At 45.8% G+C, this 12,995-nt stretch overlaps 1 protein-coding gene across 1 annotated transcript in view; it reads left to right on the top strand.

Moving 5' to 3' along the window:
* LOC8030988 (optomotor-blind protein) overlaps positions 1–12,785 on the top strand; it is a 94,244-nt gene extending 81,459 nt beyond the window's left edge. The window contains exons 4-6 of the mRNA XM_042290979.1: positions 5,684–5,760; positions 10,896–11,098; positions 11,983–12,785. Coding sequence (XP_042146913.1) covers positions 5,684–5,760; positions 10,896–11,098; positions 11,983–12,785 — 1,083 coding nt within the window. The remainder of the gene's footprint in view (positions 1–5,683; positions 5,761–10,895; positions 11,099–11,982) is intronic.
* The last annotated feature ends 210 nt before the right edge of the window (positions 12,786–12,995 follow it).

Genomic DNA, 12,995 nt, shown 5'->3' with positions numbered 1-12,995 from the left:
TAATATATTCTAATCTTTAATAGCCCTCGGAAAAAAACTGTACTTAAAGCAATCGTTTTTAACAGATGGATTCGGAATGTACATGCTATGACGATGTCTTGAGGATTCAGTGGAGGAAATTTCAAAGTACTCAGATTTCCTTCTCTTTACGCAATTATGAATAATCTGAAAAAAAAAAAAACTTTAACCTTTCATACTTTGTTCTTGATTCAAATGTAGGAAGATTGGCAAGTTCACATAGTATTGTGGGGGAATGAACGTGGGTGTATTTATTAAAAATAAACCTGGATGCGAGTCGCTGAATTTTCTCCAGCTTATTGCAATTTGTAACGGTATATGGGTCCCATACAATTTTAGAATACTCGATGACGGGTCTTACCAGTGTCTTATAAGCCAGACTTTTTATTTCAGGAGTTGCAATAGCGAGGTTTCGTCGAAGGCACCACAGTGCTTTATTACCTTTGATGCATACGTTATCAATGTGAGTGTTCCATTTTAGATCAGGAGTAAATATTAAGCCTAAGTATTTATGTTCTTTTAGTCTCTCAAGCTCAGCACCCGCAATACAATAATTATAAGCCAAAACATTTTTTTTCTCGTAATAGACATGAAGACTGATTTTTCAGGGTTTAGCACCATTTGCCAATTGTTACACTACTCTAATTTTTTCTAAGTTATAGTTTAATTCGGTTTGATCAGCTGATGTTTCAATTTTATTGTAAATCACACAATCGTCGGCGAATAGTCTGATTGGAACTGAGATGTCATTGCGCAGATCGTTAATATAAATCAAAAATAAAAGAGGACCCAAGACGCTGCCCTGGGGTACGCCTTAGAGTTCCTGTATAGCTACCTACGGTAGCAGAGTTGCGCATTCAGCCTCGGCGCGTGGCCGTAGCGCCGGCTTTCCCGCACGAGCTGGATGCTTTGCTCCTCACGTGACTAAACTTGGCGAATAGCGGCGCCGCGCGCGCCGCCGCGCACGGAAAACAGGAGAGGAGGAAAAGGAGGCGGAAAGCAGGGAAACATACGCCGGGGAAAGAGAAGCGTCGGCGGAGCGACCGTAAAGGTGGCTTTCTTGCACGCCAACGGATGCTTTGTTCCTCACGTGATGGATCTCGGCGAATAGCGGCGTGGCGGCGCGGGGAAAACAAATGCGCAACTCTGGCTCCCGTAGGGAGCCTATACAGGAACTCTAGTACGCCTGAAACAACTGGGGACATAGTGGATTTGCTACCCTCAACTTTAACATACTGCTTCCGTGATGAAAGATAAGAGGAAAACCACTTCGTGATGGCTGGATTCTTAAGACAGCACTGATTTTCAATAACAATTTGGGGTGAGATACTTTGTCAAACGCCTTTGCGAAATCTAGGAATATTATATCAGTTTGACCACGACAGTTTATCCTTTGAGAGAGATCATGAACAGTTTCTATGAGCTGGGTAGTCGTGGAAAGACCTCTGCGGAAACCATGCTGTGATTTAAATAATATATCATATTTTTCAAGGTAAGCCAGTAGATGTTTAGATATGATATGCTCAAGAAGTTCAGAGCATGTACTAGTAAGGGAAATGGGGCGAAAGTTTCAGAGGAATGACTAAGTTACAGACGAATGACTAAGTTACAGACGAATGACTAAGTTATGACGAATGACGAATGATTGAATGACGTCGTATCAATATCAAGATAAAAACTAAAAAAAACTGGCGATCGCTGATTCATGCGTTAGGCCGTAGCCAGGATTTTGTTTAGGGGGGAGGGGGGGGGAGGGGGAATCCGCCGATGACAAAATGCTGTATGAGGGAGAGGGGGGAGAGGAGGTCTCAGCAAAATGGAAGATTTCAAGGGAGGGGGGGGTCTCAGCAAAATGGAAGATTTCAAGGGAGGGGGGGGGGCCGGGCTCTATAGGCCCCCCCCTCCCCCCTCCCCTGGCTACGTGCCTGCCATGGGTAACTGGGTCGTGATACGTGCATCAGCTCGTGGCCGGACTAGCCGCTCATTCACACTGGAAGCGGATCCACGTTCGCAAAGCGGTTGCGAACGCGGTTGTATAAAGATCCAGTACAAGTGCGCGTGCACTCGATGACATCAAGTGCGCGTGCAATTGTACTGAATCTTTATACAACCGCGTTCGCAACCGCTTTGCGAACGCGGGTCCGCTTCCAGTGTGAATGAGCGGTATAGGACGAAGCGAGCCCACGTGACCAGTCCAGTTTGATGATGTTAACCAGTAACGCACCTGGCCCGCATGTAGATACAATCAAGCAGGAGAGATTTGAGAACAACGAACGGAAAATAGTCCGCCATTATTAAACATGTCTTCATAATCATCCATTATTTGTACGAGTTTCTCATCGGAAACTGCCGGCTCATTGCCGCAATTTTGTTCTGTCCACTCGTGTCACACTATAGATATAAAATATACACTTCGCATCAGCTATATATGCGAGATCAGATCTTGTCCGGTATCTTTAAAGAAACCTTCCCATTCAGCTATGAGTCAGCTGGGCGAGATCAATTATTACTCCCTGAAAGAACGAGAACGGCATGGCGTGTCGTTCGAAGCCTGACCCCCACCCAACACGCACTCCGTAACTATTTTTTTTTCTTTTTTCTTTTTGCTTTGCGCGTGTTGGCGCGCGCGAGTTGCACGATACGTTGATGCATTGTCGAAGGTAAGGAGCTAACGCTGGAGGCGTGACAAATGAAGCTCCTTCCTGCCGTTCTCACCATGCCGGGGACTATATAGTGACATGTGCATTCGACTGGTGTGATTTCAGATAAGATCAGGTGGAGCAACATTTTTATTTTCGTTATATATTTCTTATGTGGCTGGCTGCTGTCTGTACATCGTTTCACACAAATCAGACGCAGCCGACGATGCGAGCAAATGGGACCAATCAGGCATCGTCAAAACCTCACCTTCATGATGTTCTTTCTGTACGTGTTCTATCATCGCTGAAGCAATCATAAACAGAAGAGGCTCAGCGACGTGCGCTTTTCACACTCTTTACTGGACCCATTAGCTCATAGCGTCGGCTGTGAGTTAACATAAAGCTTCTCTAGCTTAAACAAGTCCATGAAACAGATGCAAAAAAGATATAACGACAGGCAAAGAAGACTACACATTGCGTTCAGTTCTCTCGTCTTCTTCACTCGTCCTTGTCCTTTTTGGCTTTTTCGTTCTATGGAAATGTGTCAAATAGAGATATAGCTAATTTTTTTGTATAGCTCAAAAATAAAATCGTATATTACGGAGAGCTCAGATTGCAGCCTTAATGAGTGCGCGCTGCTGTTCTGGTCAAATTCACTGGCAAATTACTTGTTCGTTAATATAAGAGGAAGCGCTCAAAAATATTCGGGGGCAAGAAAAGCAAAAGAACTAGAGGTGTAACAAACATCAGTTCTGTTTTTTACCTCTTGTCCAACTAGAAGTCAAAGGTGGCTGACAAGTCACTTTTGTTTACCAAGGTTCCACAGTCGGAATATTAAATTTCTAGTGGATACTCCAATGGAATACTCTTATGCGCCGCTCAAGTTTAATAAATATAGAACGACAGTCAAAATACAGACACGCAAACTTGAAAAAAAAAATCGAGTAGTGGAAACGTTTGGCGCCGATGAACAATTAAAACGAAAATATCCTGGATTTTTAACAGCACATCTGCTTGGCTTTTCTCCTTGTGTGACTGTGTTCACTACCATCACACGAATGTGAATTAATCTTGCAGGCGTAGAATACACAGACTATCTACTGAGCGATTTCTTCAAGTATAGGTCTGTGCATGTAGGTGTGCATTAATTATACTTAAGACGTAATTGCGAGTTACACTTTTATTATATTTACGCATTTTTTTTTCATTGTAGCATTGCGGTCAGAGCAGCTAGCTGAATAATGTCAAATCCTTTATGTTCGCGAGCCCCTAATTTATTAGCGAATTTTGTTACAGCTTGCGCAAAAGCTTCGCGTACGATATTCTCGAAATAGCGTCGTCGACGCGTGAGCCAATCCAAGACCTATATAGTCTGGGCTCGGACCGGTCGCACGCGACGACACTATTTATTTGTAAACGCAAAGGTTTTGTGTATGCCATTCCAACACTCGCGATTATTCGCGAATTTCGCGAATTGAAAAATTCGCGGGCTTGGAGGGCACGCGGCTATTTCTTATATCTATAGACTGGCAAGTTGTTTAGAGGCGCCTTTAAAATGCGTGGAATTTAACGACTGCGAATATAATCCCTATTCCCTGTTCGCCAAACATTGGGCCTTTCATAGACTTTTGGCTGCTCCATAAGGTGCTCCAAAATGACTCAAACCAATGACGTTACTTGGAATGCCTTTTTACTCCGTATGCGGCTCAAAATTACCGCTTATTTTTTCCCGCCAAACAAAAATTACACATTTAATTTTTTTATTTGTTTTACTAGAGATTTGAATTATACTGAGCAAGTTCCAACTACCCACTCCCCCGCCCCTTCCCCCTTCTCCCTTTATCAAATCAGAACGATCTGCTTTTTTTTTTTTTTTTAATATTATATATCCTTTTCCAGAGGAACAGTGCGGGAGGGTTAGGTTGTGCATTTACATGTACATTTTAGAAGGTCACGAAAGTAAAGTATTGGCGTCTGATTGGTGGAGGCAATTGCCTCCATCAATCGGACGCCAATACGTCACTTCCGTGACCTTTTAAATCGTCATCATCATCATTTATTTTCCTTGAGGGCCCGTGGGGCATTATACAAGGGGGTGGCAATAGAACAAAAACAAATAGAACAGTAAACACAATTATAACACTGTAAGCTAGCTAGGTAGGTTAGATAAAAAGAGGGTAATGGCTTCAACAAATTTAGTAGTATCATTAATAGGAACGATGTTATGAGGTAGTGAATTCCAATCCTCGATGGCCAATGGTAGTGTGGAAGTCTGGTGAGAAACAGTTGATGATCGAATTGGACGTAATTTACATAGGTGATCTAGACGCGGGAAAATACGATGGGGAGGTGATAGCAGTGATTCTTTAAGGTGGCTATTGTGATAGAAAATTCGATGGAGGAGAGAAAGGCGTGATACTCGGCGGCGAAGGGAAAGTGAATGAAGGTTAGCTGATTGGCGTAATCCTGATATGCTGGTATATGGTGAGTAGTTGTTATAAATAAAACGAAGGGCTCTGTTTTGGACGGATTCTAGATTATTTGCAAGGTAGGACTGCCATGGGGACCATATAGATGAGGCGTATTCTAATTTCGATCTTATAAGAGTAGTATACGCTAGTCGTTTTACGGAGGGTGTAGCAAGTTTAAGGTTACGGCGCAAGTATCCGAGAGAACGGTTAGTATCAGAAATAACAGAAGTTATGTGAGTAGTCCATGATAGGTCAGAGGTGAGATGAACACCCAGGTACTTATAAGATGAGCATGCTATTACTTGAGTGTTAGAGAGGTAATACGAAAATGGTGTGGCACGCGAACTGCGGGAAATTGATAGGGATCTACATTTATTGAAGTTTAATGTCATCTGCCATTTTTCACACCAATGGATTACAGACTCTAGATCTTCCTGGAGAGCATGATGAATAGAAATGTGCATAGAAATGTCCAGCCTAGGTGCCCAGGCCACCTGTTCTCTTTCGGGGCCGTCTGACGTTAAACTCTTTCGCCCTTTTTGTCTCTTGTTTCAGATAACTCAGCTGAAGATAGACAACAACCCATTCGCCAAAGGATTTCGTGACACTGGCGCCGGCAAGCGGGAAAAGAAGTAAGTTCGTCATGTTCTCGACATAAAAAAAGCGCTGCCACATGATGCAGGGCCAAAAGACGATGCTTTGTCGTTTCAACTTATGTTTCAAGTTGACTCATCCATTGTTCAAGTCGGTGCACCTGCGCCATGTCCTATTCTAATTTTATATCGCGAGACGACGGGCAAGCCTCGCGAACTCCTATCGACCATGCTTGGCAATTCATTCGTAAAATTCATTCGCTATTACAAATTAAAATAGTTTTACCGCTAAAAGCTATATCATGCCCCAATAATAAAATTTTACGCTTGTAGCTATAGAACCCTTCAAAATGATGACGTGGTTAATTAATTACGCGCTAACGTAAATCTCAAAACTTTTTCTGCGTTTCTGTCTCTCTATGTCTCTCTTTAAAATAACCGAGTGCCAATTTCTCTTTCACAACATGTATGCTCCTCCTCTTGGCTACTTCTAGAGTTAATAAACGTCACGGCAGTGTTAGTCAAGTTTCAGCTATCCCTCTTATAGATCATTTGAAACAAGCATATAGACCTTTCCCGCTTACTCTCGCCTCCGACCGCCAAGTAGGCATATCCGGTATGGGCGACGAAAAAATATTAAAACGTTTCAACCTGCAAATAGTAAAAATATAGAGGGGAGAAAAAACGATAATGGGTGACGGTTACGCTTATCTCCTAGATGCATTCTATTGGCATGGCGACGGCAAAACAATGTTTTCGCCCATACTGGAAGTGACGACAATTCAACATGGCGGCGCCCTCGAAGAAAGGGTCTATAAGCACGCGAACCATTCCCCTAAAAAGCTTTAACCGTTTTCGTTCCTCGAATCACGAAGAGTCTCAACATCGGATTTGCGATACCCTAATCGGTCGGCGTTCCTGCCTCCGACAAAGCATCCGGCGGACCGCCAGAGCCCGGGTGGCGGGATCAATGCTTTGCGGGACCCCTAACGCCACCCCTCGGCGATGATGTCAGTTATTTTGGGTATAGACCATGGTGCTTTGTGCCGCCGTCATTTCGAGAAAGGCAGGGGGTGGTGAGTCCCAAACATTCTGTCATCGCTTAGTAGTCAGTAAGATTTGGCCATCAACCTACAAGGACGTCCAAACACGAATCACGAAAGAAAGAAGCGTGAGCAGCGTTCCTTCACTTCTCAGTAAGTGTATTGCCGGACTGCGGGCGTCTTGCATGCCGTTAAAAAAAAAATACAAAAAAAAAAAACGATGGTTTGCTGCGTTTACAAGCGGTCGGCCCCATTAGCTAAGAGGTCTACCAACCCCCTCCCCATTAACTTCTCGGGTCTCGTTAAAAACTTTCCTCACGTATTCATTATGGCTGTCGTTAACCCATCAGAAAACTATTATAGAATCCATGGCTTCGCCGAAATTTCCTGCCGCATCGGTTAAGCTCGGCTGCGTATTAAACTAAGCCCTGATCGCTTAGAAGGCCGTTTATCACTGCCTATATTTACGCGACGCCCAAATGGACGCTACGTGCGTTAAGATTTCTTTTCCCCGCCTTGTTGGTTCTTATTTTTCTTTATTGAGAACAGGCCGTGGATGCGCTTGAGGCGGGGCAATAACAACCGCGTGTCCCCATCCTTCGGGCGTCGGTGTGCATACGAACGTGTCTAGAAGTTTGTGAAACTCCGCGCTCTCTCAGGGGAAAACACAACACAAATCAAAACCGCGACACGTGCAGCGAGTGTTCACTGTTTTTTATTTGTTTTAACTAACTCGATATTCAGTGTCATTACTCGTCTGGCTTTCCGTTGTTGTTGGGGCTTGTGTTTACGTGAGGTAATGGACCGAAGGTGTGGCGATGATTAGGTGCTTTATGCAGCGAAGGACTTCCTGCGGGGAAGCAGCGCGTGCCCAGATTAATTATTTAATCGCTCGAGGTTTCCTTTTTTTTTTTTTTTTTGTGTGTGTGTGTGGGGGGGGGGGGGGGGGTTACACACCCGTTCACTTAGTGCCTCGTAAGGCGTACAAATTTCGGCGATGTTATGTTCCTGCGTGATACGAATTTTTTTATATATACATCTGTAGAGTATTTTTCGTAGTTGTGGCATAGCTGTCCGAGTTACCTTTATTTCTTAACGTCTATCAGTATGGAATCGCTTGCTCGGTGTGCTTTAGAGGCGCATTGTTTTATTTAGATTTTCAAGTAGTATAATACCCTACAATAATCGCTGTCTGCCAGCGGCCATCTTTGTTTACGGGGCTGTAGAAAAGGTTCTGTACATGCGCTGTAGTGAGTGTCTTCCGCAAAGTATTACGAGCCACTTATGCTACCACAGCCCGTGTGACTCGGCATTTATCGCCTGGGTGATAAGCGCTGGAGCAGTGTGTACGACGCACATCTCTAAAGTTTATTCCGTATAACCTGAGAAAAGAGAATGCTATAGCATCAGGATCTTTATATTAAACGTGTAATCTAACTTCAAATACTAAATTTTTTTTATTGTGTGTGTGTGTATGCGTGCTTGCGTGCGTGCGTGCGTGCGCGTGTGTGTATGTTAATGTCTGTGTGTGTGTGTGTGTGTGTGTGTGTGTGTGTGTGCGTGTGTGTGTGTGTGTGTGTGTGTGTGTGTGTGTGTGGAGAAATTCATATTTCAGGGCCCATTTGCTGGAAGCACTAACCGCGGCTAAAGTTAGCCGCAGTACCTAGGAGAGGGATTTTGAAATCACGTGACTGGCTCGGTAGCGATGCGGGGAAACATGGCGGCGCCCCAGTGAGTGAGCGCCGCTCGCTTTGGAAATAATATGTCGTTGTAGCTGCAATATCGGGCGCGTTAGTCAGCAACAAAGTTAGACGACACAAATCGTAATAAGGTTGCGTTTTTTTTTGTTTTTTTTTTTCTTTTTTTCATGCACGTATTTGGTTTATAATTTAAGTTCAAAGGCGATTAATTTAAAGCGTAAAAGCTTGTATCGTCCCTTCGAAAAGCATGTTTTGTACGGAGGAATAGATAATGTATACACCTGCAGCATATTGTTTCCAAAGAAACGCTTGTGACCCACGCAATCTCTGGTGGATTCAGCACATGCTTGTGGGACCTGCTTTTCCAAAAGCGGAAAAATGCAGACTTGTGCCCGTAACTCCAAAAAAGTAATTAATTACAATTACAATTACTTGGCCTAAAAAGTAGTGGATTACCGTTACAAATTACTCCCCGTAAAAAGTAACTGATTAATTACTTCGATACTTTACTCGATTACTTTTGCGTTACTTTAAAGAAACACGCAAAATACCTGCAATATCTACTGCGTGTTTGGGGGGGGGGCGGGGGTAATTTTGGGACCCATCAAAGATAAAACCGATTCAGTACTATGTCTACCGATTATTTTAGGCTAATAATTTTACGACGATGGATCTATAAGTCTCTAAAGGACTGGAACAGGTGTTCGATATAAACGAATCTAGCGCTGTCCACCAGGGACAGAAGTCAATCCCATGAACATGCGACGAATGCACATGGGTGGCGGAGGCACGCACACCATTCGAAATATGCCAACGGCAAACTTTAGAACGCGATTCTCCTGAAGATGTGGTTTTTCTACCGTTGCTATATATTGCCTAAATAGGGGCTGGTTTAGCCACTAAAATCAACTGGCCTGTAAGACGTACATAAATACGGTACTTGCATTTGGGCAGATTTCAGAGTACCGCTTGTTGAAGGTTGTTATCCGGCCTTGGCCCACTTGATCTTTCTCTTGATCATCAAACCAGCAAAAAACAAAACTTCACATGAAATATTCATCCGCAATCTTTCAGCTAACCTGATTTTTCTGTTTAAGAAATATTAAAAAATCACAATTTTCAGTGAACAGCAGGCTTCAATGTATCTCACGCGTTTACAGCCGCCTTGCGCCGCCTTAACTCCTGTGTAGGCACCCTACTGTGTCCAGGTCAGCCACTGCTTATTCTCAGAAAACTCGGGCTGTCTTCTCTTTTCCTAAAATGTCGGAGTAAGTTCCCGTAGGCACAATCCGGCTGACGGGAACCCAACATTCTCGTTTCTAGGAATATGGGTTCAGCTTCGAAGTCCCAAGCCATTTTGGCTGTGCTCCCCGGCCGCCTTATCGCCTGCTGTCTAAAGTTACTGTTTGAACTGACAGTAGTGTTGATGCTATATTTTTTTTATGTTCCAATGAGCTGCTGCCATCGCTTCCCTTATGTTTGTGCCTTACGCACCCGCTAGTGCGAAGTCAAGTGATAGAAACCACAAAGCTGTTTGGTCCAGCCAGTATTTAGCTTTCACAGTGCTGTCCAAGATGAACAAAATCAAGATCTCGTTACAATTTTTTTTTTTTTTTTTTTTTTTGCGGGGTGGGCGTGTGTAGGCAGAACATCGACAAGCAAAGGACGGTCTCTTGTGACAAGAAAAATGCTGATTGGTTTTTGGGGAACAACACGCAGGGAGTGGGGCGGAAAGGAGGGCGGGGGGGGGGGGGGGGGAAGGGGCCGAGCGGACATCTGCACCACGGTCACAGTGTCCACGTTCGTACTCTTCACAACTCCCACTCGATGGTTTTATGGGCCATTAGTTTTCTGCTCTTTTGTGCGCTCGAAGCAGTTCGTTCGTTTTCCAAGTCGAAGCTTGTTGCCTTCATGTAGACAGTCAAATCCTCCCAGCCTGACTGACCGTACGAACAAGTCCAGAAACGGGCTCTGGCAAGGCTGTCGCGGTTTCGGTGAATTCCTTTCCTTCGCCAGCACTAGATCTCTTCGCGAGCGAACCCCCGTCTTGTGTTACCATGCTAAAAGCGCACCCGGCCGTTGCCATCGCCCTTCTTCCTCTCTATTTTCTCTTTGACGGGGCGGAAGAGTTGTAACGAGTAATTTCAGTAACGCGTTACTGAAAAAGTAATGAAATTAGATTACAAATTACATTTTCAAGAAAGTAACGAATTAATTACAAAATTACTAGAAAAGTAATTAATTACAAGTAATTCCGTTACTTGTAACGGATTACTTCCAAGTCTGGAAAAATGGCGTATGCTCCCCGCCGTAGTCATCGCCACCGCTTCAGCATGACGTCGTCAGAAACTTGAGTTGGTGGATCCCACGAACTTAAAAGCTCGAAATCAGTGGCAGGGATGCAAATCGTGGCCTTCCCTCGCGTTTGCAGACGGCAGGCGATGTTGCTGCAGCAGCAGCCGCATTCCCACGGGAGCCACCAGGGTTCGCCGCTGAGCCGCGTGGGGGGCAACCACCATCACGCGGCCATGATGTCCGGACAAGACGACTCCAGCGACGATGAGGACAAGCTCGACGTCGGTGAGGCGTCGGACCTCAGGCCAGACGGTCTTCTGGACCGCGCCGGAGCTTTGGGTAAGCGGCAAGTATACTGGCCTCTCAGGACCTCGTGACGCTGCTATCGGAGAGCGTTCTGTTACGCCGACTCGTAAAAATGACCGTGGGCCTATTTGATCTTTGAGCCTGTGGAGATGTAATTTGTCATCGGAAAGCGAGCACGGGCAATACACGTGCCTGGTGTCTCAGGGTCTGCGTGAATCGCATTTATCAGTCAATGGGGTTTTCGTTCGGTCATCCACTACCCTCTCTTTCTATGAAATTCCGAGAATTGATCGCCCCGAGGAAGAAATGTTGCGAGAAAAATAAACTAGATAATTAAAAAATTTAGTGGAAAGGTCGAATGTTCAAGTTTTTAAATATTAAATTTTAATCCCACTATTTAGGCTATTTTGTTTATATAAACTTCGAATATGTTTGTTAAAATAAGGTCATCCCGTGCCCCTTTTTGTTTTAAACGTTTACCCCGTCTGTAACACTTCCATTATTACGAAAATTGATATAAATTGACACTTAAGACAACCTAAAATTTAAGTTGACATATTTAATATATTTGTTTTATTGTACCAGTTTTTGCTGGGAGAGATTTGTCCCTTACTCTTGGTGTGTTTTGTTTTCGCCGCCACTGCCTACTTTGGGGAGGCGGAAAGTTTGTCTAGCCGCGCCTTTGTGGCATCTATTTCCGGTTTCCTCCGTCTTCGTTGTGGTGGTAAATTGAAACAAATTTCAAGTAGAATTGAGCTAAAAAAATGAAGTTCCACGAAGAAGAGCACACGTTCTACCGAACAGTGTTTTAGCTAGAAAAAGGCACGCAGCAACCCTTCACCCCAAGCATAGTCAGAATAATACTTCCATGGCCCCGAATACGCTGTTTCTCAGCGTCCCGCACCTTTCTTCCGCAGACATCCGAAGGGAAGACGGCATCGAAAGACGCTCGTCTCCGGCGTCCACGTCGAGCCCCGTAGGAGACCTGCATGAACGCGCCAAGCTGAGCGCCGCCGCATCAGCCTCTGGACTACCGCAGCCTTCCCCGCTCCTGCCCTACTTCTACCCGCCCTCGCTGTACCCTCCAGGCCTGACCCTGCCTCAACTGTTCTTCCCGGGCGCCGTGGCCGGAAGCCTTCCCGCGTCCGCGAACCCAGCCGCGCTGTCCTTCCTCATGGCCAACCACCCGCTGCTGAATCCCGTAGCCTACTCCGAAATGGCGGCCCGCCTCAAGCAGCACCGATTCTCGCCGTACTCCGTTCCCCTGGGCGGCCCCGCGGCAGCCGCTGCCGCCGCCGCGGCCGCAGCGGCAGCCGGAGGCCAGTCTCCGTTCCGGTTGCACGGTTTCTTTCCGGACGAAGGATCTTCATCTTTGCCGAGATCACCGTTGGAAACGATGTTCCAGAGACGAACGCCCTCGACCACGCCACCGCCGGTGCCGGCGCAGGACTCCGGGACCAAGTCTAGCCCGACGGTCAACTCGGAGGACGGCTGCAGTTCTTCCGGGGAGAGCTCCAGGAGTGGCGTGACGGGCAGGGGGACCAGTTCTCCGCCGCCGCTGCTTCTGCTACGGACCACTGGTGGTGCTTCCTCGTCGAGTGATCTCAGGAGCATCGAGAACATCGTGAACGGACTGGAGCGCCGGAGGGACTCGAGGGCCGAGAGCGTTGCCGCGGCGACGGGGAAGGCACTCCAGGACAGGACGAGTGCCGGTTGTTAGGACGTGTGTGGTGTGCGTGTGTCGGGGGGACTGAAGGGAGACTGGTTGCGGTCCAGGTGTCTCCAACGGGTGTCCGTGGACTGGATCGTGGTTCCAATGCGTCCTCTAGGAAACTGCTTTGAGTGCGCTAGATAATGGCGCTGAGGCGTCGGCTATATTCATATGTTCAATGGCTGATCATCAATCCTGAATCCTGACTGCTTCGTGAAG

This window comes from Ixodes scapularis, unplaced genomic scaffold (assembly GCF_016920785.2).
Source record: "Ixodes scapularis isolate PalLabHiFi unplaced genomic scaffold, ASM1692078v2 PGA_scaffold1__304_contigs__length_218370807, whole genome shotgun sequence".
In the NCBI taxonomy this organism is placed as follows: Eukaryota; Metazoa; Arthropoda; class Arachnida; order Ixodida; family Ixodidae; genus Ixodes; species Ixodes scapularis.
The sequence above is the reverse complement of the archived record's forward strand: the minus strand, read 5'-3'. Positions and strand labels throughout refer to the sequence as shown.